Here is a 16,869-nt window from a genome sequence, read left to right as displayed (position 1 = left end):
CCCACAAACAGGCAAATTAACTAGCTTGCAGTAGACTGATTTTCTATAGTATATTACTTCCATGAGATTCAGTGGATTAACGTGATACCACCCCATTTGACGGGAAAGGGTCTGATACTAAAAAGCTGGGGTACCAGCCTCAAGGACCATTCCATCAGTCATAGGGATCATTCTCAATCTTGGATTAAATGGGTAAACTTGCAGACCTATTAAAACATTGTTACCCTTTTCAAAGCCTTTCAACTGCCATACCTGGTGGGCTTAGTGAATGATTATTCATATGGTCTGATTCTGAGAGCTTTCTCTTTTGCTTCCCAAATCCACTGAATTCAAATAGAATAAGAAATATTTAATACGGTACTTTGTGTTGTGCAGTATTGCTAAACCATGCCAATTGCCTGAGAGTGGGATGGGATGACAGAGCCAAAGCTTTTCTCTGCCAGGGTAGAGCTTACTTCCCCCACTTCTCTAGTTGAATTGATTAGCAACTATCTCTTTTTTTAAGACACCAAACAAATGAGTTATTTTTCAAACAAAATCTTACAACTAAATACCATCCAACTAATGTAGTGTTAAATCTTATAAGTCACATTATTTCCCAGTTGTGATAGATACTGGGTGGCTCATAAGGACTTATCCTTCCTTGGGCCCAGCCTGAGATATACAGGGGGCTCTTTGTACTAAGATGAATGTAGCTGCAGGACTCTAGCTATATACAATTTCCCGTTAGTCACCACTGGTCTGGAGTCATGGCATCCTGGTCAAGTCTGTCTTCCATGCCCCATTCTGTCTCTCCGTACAGGGGGCTGCCCTATGAGTGGTAGGGCACACCATTTCCTAATGATTGGCCCTGTCCTTTGTTATGTGGGTGGCAAAATATGGTCCTGGATCAGAGGCTGTAGTTGAGAAATGCCATATTAGCACACAGTAGAGGTCTGCAGCGGCTTTGATGGTGGCTCCTTGGTTATTTGCCCAAGAATGCAAGCTCAAATCCAGGCAAGGCTAAGGCCCTCCATGTCAGAGGCCACTGAGTTCCTCAGATTACAGAAGGAGGTTCAATAGAGTCTATTCAGTAAGTGTTCCAGGCTTTTTGCCTTTTGGAATGTCCCAGGACATTTTTGCAAGAAAAGCTCAGCTCCCACGTCTTGACTGGTAGCTCCAGGGACAATTACATGCTCCAAAATTGTGGGCTCTTGCCAACCTTGGTCTCATCTCAGGTACATGATGCTCCCATGTACCTCAGCCAAAACATCCATCCATGGAATATTAATTTACTTCATTGTCAAAATAGTTTTTTCTCCCCCTAATCCTTTTGGTAGGTATCTTTCTGTGTAATGGTTTCCTAGGGCTGCCATAACAAATTGCCATAGATTTAGTGGCTTAAAACAATAGAGATTTATTCACTTCCAGTTCTGGAGGGCAGAAGTACAAGTCAGTGTTGGTAGGGCCACCCACCATTGGAAGGTTTTTGTTTGTTTTTTTGTTTTTTACTATTTTATTTATTTGAGAGAGAGTCCAAACAAGAGGCCACAAGCAGGGGGAGCAGCAGAGGGAGAAGCAGGCTCCTCATTGAGCAGGAAGCCCAATTCAGGGGCTCAATCCAAGGACCCTGAGATCAAGACCTGAGCCAAAGGCAGATGCTTAACCGACTGAGCCACTCAGGCACTTCTGCATTGAAAATTCAGAAGGAGAATCCATTCCATGCTGCTCTCCTAGCTTCTGGAGGCTGCTGGTGATCCTCTGTATTACTGGTCTTGTGGCTACTCTCTGATCTCTGTCTCAATCTGTGTATCACCTTTTTCTGTGTCTTGGTTTTCTCCATTACATGGGCACCATTCATTGGATTTAGGACCCATTTTAAACTAGGATGATCTCATCTCATTGTCCTTAACAGAATTACATCTGATAAGACGCTACTACCTTAATTATATCTGATAAGATACATTCACAGGTATCAGGGGTTAGAATTTGGACATATCTTTTTTGGGGAACAGTATTCAACTCACTAAAAATATGAGATAAAAAGATAGTGGTTTGATTTAATAGTATGCCTGATTTTTATAAAAAGGCATCCTCAGGCCTCTTGGTTATAGCATACCATTCCAGGATCTTCTATCCATTTGGTGATTTTGATTTCTGGAGTCAATTCAGATTCTTATTTCCTGTTGCCCCAAATTTACAGCTCTCTTAATCACCAGTGACACAGAGCTCTGTCATTGTGTGGAATGGCCTTACCCCTTCCGTAGACAGGATGTCTATGACAAAAGGTGGAAGGTAGTGCCTGTCCACTGGGGCTTATTCCCTGTTAAATGCACGGTTTTGCTTGTGTTGCACATTGTTACTTTTGATTCAAGGGTTAAGTCCCTGGAGGATGCCCCAGTTTGTCTGGGCAGCTGAAGGTGAGGTTCAGGGCCAGGGATGCTTCTTGTACAATTAACTCATATAGCCATACCTCATGTTTTCTCAGGACCCCCCCTCCCCCCCGCCATTTAATAATCAAAGACTGTTAGTCTGTTTTGCTATGTGAGACAGAGCATTCCAATTTGCAAAACAACCCTGCAACCTCTGGTGAAATCTCACCACTAGCTTTTGTGGTAAGCTAGCAATCAATTTTTTTTCAAAAACAGGATAATTCTCAAAGGCTGGAAGTATTGCCCTAATCTAAAACCCAGAATACTTCTGCTGTATTTTTCCTGCTAGGATCTGCTCCCTTCCCTTCCTCCCCTCCCCACCAAATCATCTGTGAGAGAGGCAGAAATCACAGAGATCTCAAGGCATATCTTTCTTTCTGATGTATAGGGCACAAGAGGTAGAGCTGACCAGAATGTGATTTATAACCTGGCCAAGGCCAGTCACTGAGGTTCCTCTGAACCCTATTCAAAGTATGTGGCCTTCTGGATAATCCAAGAGATGGAATGTGTAAGAATCCCAGGGTGGAGCATATGCCAACTCTAAAACCCAAACACCCCCCATTTGCAGCTATTCTTTGTTGGTGGGAGGTATTACATATGCTTCACTACCTGTCACAGGCTTAAGTACCACTACTTCTTAACTCCTGTGGATTCATGTCACTGGTCCCCAGAACTGATGGCGCATACTCATCCCCTCAGGTGTGCTGTTAAGAACTGCAGCGGTACTGCCCCTTTTGTTTCAGAGGATCTTTGCAACATCATATAGTGGGGCACCTGACCACTGAGAAAAGAAGGAAGAAAACAAGGTTACAAATTATACCACCTAAGGCACTGTAACCTGGTCTATTCTCTCAGAGGTTTCCTTTACCCTCCCCTCATTGAAAGTAAAGGGAACAGAGACAGAGGGCCATCCGTGAGCATATCTTTTGTTAGGCAGACATATTCCACAGATTTAACCCTGTTGAAAGGTGTAGTGGATTTTTTTTTCTTTTAAATAAAGCCAGCCTTTCCTCATAGTATGTGAAATTCTAGGAAGAGGATGGGCCAGTGTATAAAAGGAAACCTTGACAAGTAGAGTGGGCAATACCTTTGTTTTAGTTTTTTAAAGGGTGTGTTGGCTCCATCACCATAGCATTCCACTATTTTTTGCAAGATTCATTATACTTGGGCAAATGTTAATTTAATTGTTTATGAGCTACCAGGAGTTTTCAAGCTCTATTAATTTTTCCTACAGAGAACTTCATACTTCCACAGAATTACCTGGTGATGTCATTGAGGAGGCAACCTATGTAAAGGGATACTATGATAATGATGGTGATTAATTAATAGATATATTAGTTTCCCAGAGTTATCAAAGTAAATTACCAACAAACTATGGCTTAAAACAACAGAAACTTATTCTCTCACAGTTCTGGAGGCTGGAAGTCTGAAATCAAGGTGTTCCTGGGCCATGCTCCCTCTAAAGCTTCTAGGGAAGAACCCTTCCATGCCTCTTTCAGCTTCTGGTGCTTCAGGCATTCCTTGGCTTCTGGCACCTTAGCTCCAATCTCTGCCTCTATCATTAGAGATAAGGTATTCTCCTTATGTTCTCTTCTTGTAAGAGAACCTACCCATGTCATCTTGCTTCCAACTGCATTGGACTCCCTTAGCATTACTCCTCAAAGCTGGTCATTTTTTTCATACACTTCCTCTAATAGATATTTTGACTAATTCTAGCAGTGTTGAGATTTTTTTTTTTAATACAGATATTCACTTTTCCTCCCATACCATCCATGTTTCTGGTGAAGCTTAAGAAGTGGCCCTAATTTGTCAAAACGTAATTATCAGCTCTCTTGTCACAGACGGGTGAAGCTAAAGCCTATCAATGCATAACACTTTTCTAGCCATAGAATTTGGTTCTGGTATATGTGCTGCCGAAGTGAGCACAAGAATTTGGTTCTGGAAAGGTCATGTAACCCAGTGGAAGGCAAGTGGATTCTGGGGGGCTTCTGGGAAATGTCCTAAATTTTAAGATGGTCCCTTTTAGAGGTAAAGGATCTATACCCTAAAAACTACAGAACACTTCTGAAAGAAATTGAGGAAGACACAAAGAGATGGAAAACTATTCCATGCTCATGGATTGGAAGAATTAATATTGTGAAAATGTCAATGTTACCCAGGGCAATTTACATGTTTAATGCAATCCCTATCAAAATACCATGGACTTTCTTCAGAGAGTTGGAACAAATCATCTTAAGATTTGTGTGGAATCAGAAAAGACCCTGAATAGCCAGGGGAATTTTAAAAAAGAAAACCATAGCTGGGGGCATCACAATGCCAGATTTCACGTTGTACTACAAAGCTGTGGTCATCAAGACAGTGTGGTACTGGCACAAACACAGACACAGATCAATGGAACAGAATAGAGAGTCCAGAAGTGGACCCTCAACTTTATGGTCAACTAATATTTGACAAAGGAGGAAAGACTACCCACCGGAAAAAATACAGTCCCTTCAATAAGTGGTGCTGGGAAAATTGGACATCCACATGCAGAAAAATGAAACTAGACCACTCTCTTGCACCATACACAAAGATAAACTCAAAATGGATGAAAGATCTTAATGTGAGACAAGATTCCATCAAAATCCTAGAGGAGAACACAGGCAGTAACTTCTTGCAAGATACATCCATGAAGGCAAGAGAAACAAAAGCAAAAATGAACTATTGGGACTTCATCAAGATAAGAAGCTTTTGCACAGCAAAGGATACAGTCAACAAAACTCAAAGACAACCTACAGAATGGGAGAAGATATTTGCAAATGACGTATCAGATAAAGGGCTAGTTTCCGAGATCTATAAAGAACTTATTAAACTCAACAGCAAAGAAACAAATAATCCGATCATGAAATGGGCAAAAGACATGAAGAGAAATCTCACAGAGGAAGACCTAGACATGGCCAACAGGCACATGAGAAAATGCTCCGCATCACTTGCCATCAGGGAAATACAAATCAAAACCACACGGGATCCCTGGGTGGCGCAGCGGTTTAGTGCCTGCCTTTGGCCCAGGGCGCGATCCTGGAGACCCGGGATCGAGTCCCACGTCGGGCTCCCGATGCATGGAGCCTACTTCTCCCTCTACCTATGTCTCTGCCTCTCTCTCTCTCTCTCTGTGTGTGAATATCATAAATAAATAAAAATTAAAAAACAAAACAAAACAAAAAAAACCACAATGAGATACCACCTCACACCAGTGAGAATGGGGAAAATTAACAAGGCAGGAAACAACAAATGTTGGAGAGGATGTGGAGAAAAGGGAACCCTCTTACACTGTTGGTGGGAATGTGAACTGGTGCAGCCACTCTGGAAAACTGTGTGGAGGTTCCTCAAAGAGTTAAAAATAGATCTGCCCTATGACCCAGCCATTGCACTGCTGGGGATTTACCCCAAAGATACAGATGCAATGAAACGCCAGGACACCTGCACCCCGATGTTTCTAGCAGCAATGGCCACAATAGCCAAACTGTGGAAGGAGCCTCGGTGTCCATCGAAAGATGAATGGATAAAGAAGATGTGGTCTATGTATACAATGGAATATTCCTCAGGCATTAGAAATGACAAATACCCACCATTTGCTTCGATGTGGATGGAACTGGAGGGTATTATGCTGAGTGAAATAAGTCAATCGGAGAAGGACAAACATTATTTGGTCTCATTCATTTGGGGAATATAAAACAATAGTGAAAGGGAATAATGGGGAAAGGAGAAAAAATGAGTGGGAAATATCAGAAAGGTAGACAGAACACGAGAGACTCCTAACTCTGGGAAATGAACTAGGGGTGGTGGAAGGGGAGGTGGGTGGGGGTGACTGGGTGACGGGCACTGAGGAGGGCACCTGATGGGATGAGCACTGGGTGTTATTCTGTATGTTGGCAAATTGAACAGCAATAAAAAATTTTATAAAAAAAAAAAAAGATGGTCCATTTTATCCTCTTGACCTTGTGTGTTGATATGAGGCCTGAAAGTATTTTAGCCACCTTGTGCCTAGTTTGGGAATGAAGCTGACACCTGGGGATGAAGCTGCACAATTGGAGCAGTATAAAGAACTAGATTTGATGCTGTGACTGACCCACAATTTATCATCACTCTATAGTCTTTTACAATTACCTTTAGATTGGATTTCTTTATTTTATTTTATTATTATTTTTTAATCTTTTTTTAGGTTGGATTTCTTGCGTGTGTTTTTTTTTTTTTTTTTTTTTTAATTTATGATAGTCACACACACAGAGAGAGAGAGGGTCAGAGACACAGGCAGAGGGAGAAGCAGGCTCCATGCACCGGGAGCCCGATGTGGGATTCGATCCCGGGTCTCCAGGATCGCGCCCTGGGCCAAAGGCAGGCGCCAAACCGCTGCGCCACCCAGAGATCCCGGATTTCTTGTTTTAAGAACTGAATTGGGTTTTCTGTTACCTTGGTTTGAAAGCATTTTATCTGGCACATCCTGATGCGTCTCTTTGAGCAAATACAGACCAATGGAAGACAGTGATTCCAACAGGGTCCCAAGGGAGTCTTTCTTCTGTGTTAGGGGGGCTCAGGCTCCATAGCCTCATGTTTGTAGAAGTCAATCATCAACTTAGCATCCCCAGAAATCTGGCAATAGCTACCATCCTCTGAGGTACTTAAGTGTCAGACTGTGGGTCCTTCCCATGTAACTTGCAGAGTGAGTTACAGTTTCTTCCACAGTTATCAAGTGGCCCTCACAGATTGGGTGAGGAGAGGGATCAGGATGAAAGGATTGCTTGGACTCCTGAGCCTACAATCAGTTTACCAAGTACTGCTAAAGACAAGACAAGGGGTTTTCCAAACTGATGACATTACAAATTCATGATCCACAGTAACCGGACCCTCCATGTGCACTCCTTCCCCCTCTACAGCAGCAATTTCAAATCTTTCTCACTCGTTGCAGTTTTTCTCAGCTATTTCTAGAAAGAAAAAAAAAATCAGGCAGGAGCCACAGCCAACCTCTGTGGAAACAAAGACATACCAGCACTTACAGTAACTCTTTCAAGGGTTTCAAAGGAAGAGGTGTTTTGCCGGCCCTCCAGGCTTAAAGTCTAAGAGCTAGGTGTAGCTGGGCTTTACCCCTGAAGCATAAAGAAAAGGTGAGAGAACTAGAAGAAAGAAAACAGGGTAATGCTACCCAACAGTAAGAACTGGAGAGGCAGTAATAGTAGGAGGCCTGTGGCTAAACCCTGGCGATGACTATTAGGAAAATACCAGGGATGCCCCGCCTGCCGCCTGCAAGTGCGCACTGAGCAGTCTGTGTGGTCAGCAAGCGAGGCCTTAGGCCTCAACAGTCTTGGGTCCGTGAGCGGCGCATCCCAGAGCCTCTCTGCCTACCCACCGCCAGCCCCGGCGCGCAAGTACAGCCCTCGGAGGCGTGGGAGGCCGAAGGCCGTGGCTCTGGAAGCCCTTCAGGTTACCCTTGGGCCGCACTTACATAGTTTCTCTGCCCACTCCATGTGCACGACAGAATTTTCCATGGCTCACCCTCTGCGGTGGTGGGAGTACGTTCAGAAAGAGGCACACCAGGGAACTGGAGCGGAGGGAGGGGAACTCAAACCTCCAGGGAGAGAGTTTAGGGAAGGGGGCGGGTACAAGGCCGGCCTGCTTCCCCGCGGAGGCCCCCAGGGCGGAGCGGCACAGGGGGGAGCGCTGCCCAAGGACCCCCCTCCCCCCCCCCCGCCCTCTTTCCCGCCTCCGGGAGGGCCGCTCCGCCTGCCTGAGTCACGGCTGGAGCCGGGGAGGAGCCGGGAAGGGAGGCCCCGGCCCAGAGCGCAGCCAGCGGCCGCAGGGGCAGCAAGCAGGGCAGGGCGGTCGGGGCTCATGGGCGAGAGCGCTCTGCAGCCGGGGCCTGGGCCCGCCGCGCCCGCGGGGGGCCCGGTGCACGCCGTGACGGTGGTGACGCTGCTGGAGAAGCTGGCCACCATGCTGGAGGCCCTGCGGGAACGGCAGGGGGGCCTGGCCCGGAGGCAGGGCGGCCTGGCGGGCTCGGTGCGCCGCATCCAGAGCGGCCTGGGCGCGCTGAGCCGCAGCCACGACACGACGAGCGACGCGCTGGCGCAGCTGCTGGCCAAGGCGGAGCGCGTGGGCTCGCACGCGGATGCCGCCCAGGAGCGCGCCGTGCGCCGCGCCGCCCAGGTGCAGCGGCTGGAGGCCAACCACGGGCTGCTGGTGGCGCGCGGGAAGCTCCACGTTCTGCTCTTCAAGGTCAGTGACTTCCGGCCCCCGCCCCCCCCCGCCCTCCCGCCCCCCCGGCCCGCGCCCGCCTGCCGCACCCGCATTCCTGGCCCCTCCCGGAGGCGCGGACTGCGCAGCCGCACCCGCTTCCCGCCGCGCCCGGCCCTCGCCCCTCGCCCCTCGCCCCTCGCCCCTCGGCCCTCGCCCGGCTCGAGCTCAGGCCACGTCCGCCGAATCTGCTCCAAGTCCCAGCCCGTCCCCGAATGGGAGTGACGGCGGCAGAGGCGCCCCGCGCGGCTGTACCCTGCCTCCGATCCTTGCCCCTGCGACCTCCGCCCTGCCTGAGCAGGCCCCACCTGCTTTGCCAGCTTCTGCAGCCCGCCCGCCCGCCCGGTAGCCCTCCCCCGCCCCCGACTTTCCCGCGGAGGCCGGGGGGGGGGGCGGGGGGCGGGGCCCCGGTGTCGTGGGTGGGGGTCAGGCCGCCCGCCGCGGGGCGGGGGCTGCCGGCGTCAGAGCTGCGTCCATCACTTGCAGGACGAGGCTGAAATCCCAGCCAGCGCCTTCCACAAGGGGCCCGAGCCCTTGGGCGCCGCGGACCGGCCGGAGCCCGCCCCAGAGCAGCCGGAGGCCGCGGCCGGGGAGAGCTCAGACGAGGAGCCGGTGGAGTCCCGGGCCCGGCGGCTGCGGCGCACCGGGTTGCAGAAGGTACAGAGCCTGCGAAGGGCCTTGTCCGGCCGCAAAGGCCCGGCCTCGCCGACACCCACGCCGGTCAAGCCGCCCCGCCTTGGGCCCGGCCGGAGCGCTGACGGGCCGCCCGCGGAAGCCGGGCCTGCGCTGGAGCCCAAGCCGGAGTCAGAACCGCCACAGGACACCGAGGAAGATCCTGGGAGACCTGGGGCTGCCGAAGAAGCCGCCGTGCTTCAAATAGAGAGTGCGGCCTGATGGCTGGTGCTGTCCGCCTCTCCTGTGCCTGTCTATGCCTAATCCCAAAAGAAATCTCCCTCTCAGAATGCAGCATTCACGCCCAAATAAGGAGTCAATCCTGCATCCACAGCCCAACTCTGGCCTGCCTTTCCCAGTTCCTTCAGGCCGGCCTGTGTCCTCTGAAAGAGGAGCACCACTCACACCTGCTTGCAGTCACCGTCAATAAAAGTAATGTCACCTAATCCAGACTCCATGTGAAGGGGGCGGGAGGAAAAGGCTCCCCGGGCATAAGATAAATGTTGGAGCCTGCAGTGTGGCTCAATTTTGAAAAGATTATTGCGTCATTTCTCAGGTTCCCAATGAATCTTGGTCTCTGGTTAGTGGTACATAGAAATCACCTGTTGGCCTCTTGCTTCTTGAGTTCTAGTGGAGAAGCATCCACTATAGTCTCTTGCCGTAGGTGCTCAATAAATGTCAACAAGTGATTTTCCTCTTAGTTGCTCTTCCTCTTACACCTCTTAAAAGTTGGATTTTCTTTTGTTCTCAGCCCTCTTCTCATTCTGGATATTCTGTGAAAATTTATTCCAGGTATTTACCACCAATCACACACACCCCAAAATCACTGTCCTGAGCTGCAGTTGAAATGTACTTCAACTCAATCTGTCCGAAGCAAGCAATCTACCTTTTAATTAAGTCCAATTTCAATTTTACAGATATTTATTGAGCACTTAACGGTATATCATTAAAAATTGCTCCTCCTCTTGTTTTGTTTTGTTTTGTTTACCAAGGAATGGCACCATCATTCGCACAGAAACCTGGAAGTCCTCCTTGGCTGCTCCCTGTCTTTCTCTCTCCCCCACTCCCACTCAGAAACAGTTATCCTATTGCTTTGACCTCTGCAGTCTGACTACTTTTTAAAGACCCATGACCACTGCTCTACTTTAGGCCTTATCTTTCACTTCCCTGTTGTTTGAACTGCCGATCTGATTCCATCATCCTCCTGATTCAGGCCTGTCCATCACCTTTGGAATAAAGTCTGAGTTCTTGATTATTCTTTCAACATCTTTATAACATTTCTTGATCTGGTTCCTGCCTATTTTTGTAGCCTCGCTGCTTGCACCACTTCCCGTCATTCTATTGAATTACACTGAGCTATGTGCTGTCCTTCTAATCTCTACTCTCCTGCAAAACTCAGCAAGGGACCCCTGTTTCAGGGCCAGCTGCTTCTCTTCCTTGCTCCCAAAGTACCACCTGTACACCTGTGTACTAACTGTGCTGATTGTGATTGTTTGTAGTTACTCTCCCCACCCAGTTCCACTAGACGGTGGCTCTTCTGCTGTAGGGATTGTTCTTTTAATTTCTGTATTTCCCATACCACATACCGTGCCTGGCCCACAGTAGGCCCTCATGAAGCAAGAGCATCACAGAAGAAGTGAGAAGTGTGAGGGAATTCACTAGGGCTGGGAGCATGGTCGTCAGCCCATTCATCCAGTTATTGTCATACAAAAACATTTTTGAGTACCTAATGTATTCCAGGCTCTATCTGAACTCTTGTGAACACCAAAATGACAATCCTGAAGCCTTCAAGGACTTCAGAGTTTAGGGAGATTCAAACATGAATGATGTAAGTGTAGTGATTGTTATACATATGTTATTTTCAGAGGAAAGACAGAAGGGACACAACCTAACCTGAAGGAGAAGTGGGGGATATTTAAGGCAGTGTTCTTGGGAAAGGTAAATAGTGAGATGGAAAACAGGAATGGTGAGAGGCAGGAGAGTTCAGTAGTTCTAGTTTGATTTCTCTGTTCATCTATTACATGGGATAATGATAGCCCCTATTAATTGGGCAGTTGTGATGATTAAGTTACATAAATGTCTAGCACAGCGCCTGGACCAGAGTTTGTTTCAAGGGTATAATTCATTTCATCCAATTATTCAACAAATATTTACTGAATTTAGGGACGCCTGGGTGGTTCAGCGGTTGAGCGTCTGCCTTCGGCTCAGGGCATGATCCTGGAGTCCCAGGATCAAGTCCTGCGTTGGGTTTCCTGTGAGGAGCCTGCTTCTCCTTCTGCCTGTGGCTCCGCCTCTCTGTGTCGCTCATGAACTAAAAAAAAAAAAAAAAAAAAAAAAAATTTATTGAACTTGGTGTTTTTGCCAGGCACTGTTTTAAGAGCTGCAGAGGTGATCCCTGGGTGGCTCAGCGCTCTGGCGCCTGCCTTCGGCCTGGGGTGTGGTTCTGGAGTCCTGGGATTGAGTCCCACATCGGGCTTCCTGCATGGAGCCTGCTTATGTCTTTGCCTCTCTCTCTCTCTGTCTCTCATGAATAAATAAAATCTTAAAAAAAAAAAAAAGAGCTGGGGATACAGTGGCACATAAGGAAGACAAGATCCCTGCCTTTGTGGATTATGTAGGGGAAGACCAGGAATAAATAAGTATACTTATGAGACAGATAAAAACAAGCAAACATATGAACTAGAAGGGCTTTCTGGTAATGGGCTCTGAAGGAAAGAAAGGAGTAAGGATACAGACGGTGGTGGGGCAGGGGAGTACTTTAGATGAGGGGATTTAAAATGGGAGCAGATAGGTCATGATCTTGGGGTCCTGGGATCCACCCAGTGTAGGGCTCTGCACTCAGCCAGGAGTCCATTTCTCCCTCTCCCTCTGGTCTTCCCCCCGCCCCCTGCTTATGTGCTCTCTCTCTCTCTCTCTCTCAAATAGATGAATAAAAATGTTTAAAAAAAAAAAAAGAAAATGGGAGAATTCCATAGTTGACTTAATTTTTTTTAATTAAAAAAATTTTTTTAATGGATTCAACTAGAAGAATCTAAGCCCCCACTGTCCATGATTGGCAGGAATTCTATTATCAATCACTTTAGGGCAGCCCTGGTGGCTCAGCAGTTTAGCACCACCTTCGGTCCAGGGCGTGATCCTGGAGACCCAGGATCGAGTCCCACGTCAGGCTCCCGGCATGGAGCCTGCTCCTCCCTCTGCCTGTGTCTCTGCTTCTCTCTCTCTCTCTCTGTATGTCTCTCATGAATAAATAAAATCTTTAAAAAAATCACTTTAGGGCTCCTCTCCTTCCTTAGATCATACAGTTATACCAGGAAGTTCATACCATCTCCTTGTCTCTCAGACCTTCAATGTCTTTGCTGCTATGGCTTCTTATGTCCACAAGATGCCACTGTTGGGGTACTGGTGTCCTGGCTGACGCCTCAAGCCAGAGGTTTCCATGTTCAGCTCTGTGCCCAGGGGTCCTTCCCTGGAGGCTGGCTCTGTCGTAGCTCTGTTTCTCCTGGAGAAATTCAGGGCTTATCCCTGTAGGCTTCTAAGCCTTAGTATGTAGCCTGTATCAGTTACCTGGCAGCGACTCCTTTCAAGGTTTTGCTGTCAAAGAGGGGCTGGTCTGAGCAGGCTGAGTTCTCTATCCCGAAGGTAAAACAAGTTCTTGTTCTTTTTCCAAATCCTTGGAAATATACACAGTTCCAATTTCCTTTCAACTCATAGACAAAATTAAGAACCCAACTGCACATTTCTTACATAAAGTGTCTTGATAACTCACTGGGTAGCACGTGAAGGCTCAGAGCCTAGACTCTGACCTGTAGGAACCTAAAGTCTTGGCTAACTTGGGGGTGAGTGTTACTTTTTATTCCTTCTTGATGCTTCTACAGGAAAAATAATAAACATCAAGTTAAAACTAGCTTAATTGCTTAATAGTTCTCTTTGTTACATACGTGCTCAATCATACCACTATTGCTATTATTATTAATGTTATAAACTAAAAGTAGTGGAGACTGGCTCCCTGCAGGAAGCCCGATGCAGGACTCAATCCCAGGACCTGGGATCACGTACTGATCTGAAGGCAGAGGTTCATCCACTGAGCCACTCAGGGTTCCTGGAAACTCACTTTAGAAGGTGGTTGTGGTGGTCCAAGCAAGTGGCTAGAGGGTGCAAGAAGTACAAACGAGGGTACAGAGTGGACAGATTCAAGGCCCCCAAGGTTTACAGAATCATACTCAATGATGGATTGAAAGCTTTAAAAAAAAAAAAAAAAAAGGATTGGAAGCTTTCCCTTAAGATCAAGAACAAGACAAAGATGCCTGCTTTCACCACTTCTGTTTCGCAATGAACTGGAAGTTTTAGCTACCCCCATACTAAATACTAATTTGGGGACTGTTGCTTATTATGAATGGAGGCCTAGATAATATGGAGACTCTTGGTTACCAAGCATCTGCACTGTTGACCACCCATGGTCTTAGGACTCTAAAATGTACTGTGTGAGGAGGTTTTGGTTTTTTGTTCTTTTGAGAATGTTGACTGAGTCCATCTTGTGGTGTCATTGGGACATATCTGCTGGGGGGGTCTATCTCACGCTGTGTCTCTCCTCATTTTCTCTTATTTCTCTGTTTCTCTATCTGTCTCCATCCTCTGTCTCGCTTTCCCTCTGTCTCTCTCTCTCACACAGACACACACATACAGTCACACTCTCACACACTGCACAGAGTCAACAAGTCACCTCCCAAGCCTGTTGCACTCATACTCACTCCTTGCACAGAGAGTACACTGACTTCCTAGGAGTGTAGTAACATGGACCTATTTTCTCACCTGGGAAAAAAGCTGCCTATCTCACACACTCCCAAGCCTCAGGAACATGGAATCTGGGTGACTCTCCAGACTGAGGACAGCAAGGTTGCCCCATATGCCTTACTATATATAGTTTTTCCTAAGCAAGACACTGATTCCAGAATACATACCAGTTTCAGTACTTTCTGAGATGGACTCTAGTTACATAAAAGAGGATAATATGGAGGTCAGTTCATGTGTGTACTTTGTCATTGGTTCCTCTGGTAAGTATTGAACACCAAATGAGCAACAATAGTAGTGTCAAAGGCCCCCAAAGAAAGCACAGATTGCACCCATGGAGAAAGCATGAGCTTTTCCTGGGGAGATAGATATCTCTAGTTGATTGAAGCAGCAATTCCAAATTCAGAATTCAAGGCAGAAAAGTGCTTCTGAGTAATGTCCCCTACTGCACAGTTAACATCCTCCCCTTCCAACACTTCACCAAAATGGTCCTTAACCGATAAAAATACACTGTTCATTACCTTACATGTATTCACTTCAAAAAGAGGAAAACCAAGAGAGCAGAATTTCTAATTCAGGGAAAATGGGACAGGCTTATCATAGAAGTGGGTGGAGAGTCATTCACTGAGTTTTGGTGGACAAAATCTGGCACCACAGCCTTGGCAACATCTAGGAGGACACAGAATAAGTATCACTGCCTGAGTGGTGGTTCTCAGATATTAGTGAGATCAATGTATATATGAATCTAGAGGAAGACTGGATGGTAATTACTGGATAATAAGCATAAAATGAGCTATTGCTAGGCTATCCTCATTGGTGGATGAGGAGAAACCTTGGCTCAGGCCAAGGTCCCAGGTCCTGGATTCCATCTCCTCTTTGGGCACCCTACTCCGCGGGGTTGTGTTTCTCCCCTTTACTCTGCCCTTCTCCCTTGCGTATGCTCTCTCTTGCTGTATCTCTGTCTCAAATAAATAAATAAAACTTTTTTAAAAAGGCAAAAAAAAAAAAAGTAGTGGAGACTGACACAAAGTACCAACTTGTCTTCTAGCATATGTAGCATTTAGATGGCCGCTTTAAACAGGATGGAGGCACACTGGTGGGTTACCAAAATTCAGAGTTTGGTTCTCAGTTCTTCAGACCAGAAGCACACATTTATTATGCGTCCCAGCATGATTTGGCTAAGAGAGGCAATAACTGACCACAGAAGTGCTAGATTCATTAATTTCCCTGATAAATCCAAATGCTAAATGAATTTAATTTTAATTTAATTTAGCTAGCTAGTCAGAACATTTTCCATTCTGCAACATGGGTAACCAAAGTAAGATCTTAAAGTGTAAGAAAATAGAATGGTGGAAATGGGATGAAGATAATTGACATGATTATCCAGGTAACTGCGATGACCATTTTCTGTTGTGGCATTCCTCCTACATGGGTAAAAATATATACATTCCTGGTAGGAAATTTCTTTCCCTGTTAAGTACAGGAGACCCTTTTGACTTTTCTTTATTGAGAATTGGATCACATAACTTCAGCATTGAAGGGAACCAAAAGCCATCCAATCCCTCTGCATTTCCAACACAACATCCACTACCATCTCTATCCTTAGTTGGCCTGTGCTTGAAAAAGCCGGATGACAAGGAACTCACTACCTCTCAGGCATCTCTATTTTTGGGCAACTTTGATTGATAGGAGACTTCTTTATACTAAGATCAAAATCTGTCTTTATGGTTTCTCCTATGTGGTGGTTGGCTTCCCTTCAGCAACATCTGTAAAACAAAATTTATTTTTATGATGTGTATATCCTTGGAGTCCAGCTCCAGCAGGACATACAAGACAGGCCCATCTAAAATTTCTTCCATAATATCTTCCTCAGGCCAAACATTGCTGGTTTATTCACTCATTCCTTGGGATCTGTTATCAAATTTTGGCCATTCTTTTTTTTTTTTTTTTTTAAAGATTTTACTCATTTATTCATAAGAGACAGACAGAGAGAGAGAGAGAGAGAGGCAGAGACACAGGCAGAGGGAAAAGCAGGTTCCATGCAGTTAGCCCCTATGTGGAACTTGATCCCGGGGCTCCAGAATCATGCCCTAGGGCAGACGCTTTAACCAGCATCCCAAATCTTGGCCATTCTTTTGTGTATTGTTTTAGTTTACTCATATCCATTTTGAATAGGGATGTGTCAAGGTACATGGAAAGAAACATGGCTTTCATAGTCAAAGACATCCAAGCTTCATTGCTGGTGAATGATAATTTCCTTTTTCCAGCTGTCTTAGAAGAATTAAGTAAGATTTTGAATTTATTTATTCATTCATTCATTTTCTCTTTCTTGTGCTACATAATGAAGATGGATGGTATATTACATGGATAGAGATGTAATAGGACTGTAATAGAACCATCATAGAACTTATATTAAAATGACAGTAATAATAAAGTTTTAAATAAATGCTATGCTGAGAGAAATATAAGGTGCTATGGGAGCATACAAATAGGGCTTCTAACACAGCAGGGGTGGTAGTAATTATAGGGGAGGTTTCCTGAGGAGAAATGATCTTCCCTCCAAACTAATTTCTATTTATTTATTTTTTAAAATTTTTACTTATTTATTTGAGAGAGAGAGGGAAGAGAGGGGTGGGGGGGGGGGTGGATGGAGAGAAAGAATATCAAACAGATTTCCAGCTCAGTGCAGAACCCAGTGCAGGGCTTTATCTCACAGTCCCAAGATCATGAC

The 16,869-nt window shown here is 46.1% G+C and overlaps 1 protein-coding gene and 1 long non-coding RNA gene across 5 annotated transcripts in view; one reads left to right on the top strand and one right to left on the bottom strand.

Annotated features, from left to right (window-relative positions):
* Positions 1-8,163: 8,163 nt before the first annotated feature.
* On the top strand, positions 8,164-9,796 carry CAVIN3 (caveolae associated protein 3). The gene is made up of 2 exons (XM_025459300.3): positions 8,164-8,660; positions 9,165-9,796. The coding sequence occupies exons 1-2, from the start codon at positions 8,277-8,279 to the stop codon at positions 9,570-9,572; spliced, it is 792 nt and encodes a 263-aa protein (XP_025315085.1). The 5' UTR covers positions 8,164-8,276; the 3' UTR covers positions 9,573-9,796.
* Positions 9,797-11,330: 1,534 nt separating this feature from the next.
* The window catches only part of LOC112667546 (uncharacterized), a 45,426-nt gene continuing 39,887 nt past the window's right edge, over positions 11,331-16,869 (bottom strand). For 3 of the 4 annotated variants that reach the window (XR_007404453.1, XR_007404447.1, XR_007404452.1), the window contains 2 exons: positions 15,788-15,904; positions 11,331-11,661 (listed from right to left, as the gene is read on the bottom strand). This is a non-coding gene — a long non-coding RNA (uncharacterized LOC112667546). The remainder of the gene's footprint in view (positions 11,662-15,787; positions 15,905-16,869) is intronic. The other variant, XR_007404448.1, reaches the window with a different exon arrangement.

The sequence above is a fragment of the Canis lupus genome, chromosome 21 (assembly GCF_003254725.2).
Source record: "Canis lupus dingo isolate Sandy chromosome 21, ASM325472v2, whole genome shotgun sequence".
Taxonomy (NCBI): Eukaryota; Metazoa; Chordata; class Mammalia; order Carnivora; family Canidae; genus Canis; species Canis lupus.
The sequence above is the reverse complement of the archived record's forward strand: the minus strand, read 5'-3'. Positions and strand labels throughout refer to the sequence as shown.

What these genes read in the sequence shown, in the direction of transcription:
- CAVIN3 (XM_025459300.3), top strand. Translation starts at nt 8,277, where the DNA reads ATGGGCGAGAGCGCTCTGCAGCCGGGGCCTGGGCCCGCCGCGCCCGCG. An exon ending in TCCACGTTCTGCTCTTCAAG is followed by an intron (nt 8,661 to 9,164) that starts GTCAGTGACTTC and finishes CATCACTTGCAG; the next exon opens with GACGAGGCTGAAATCCCAGC.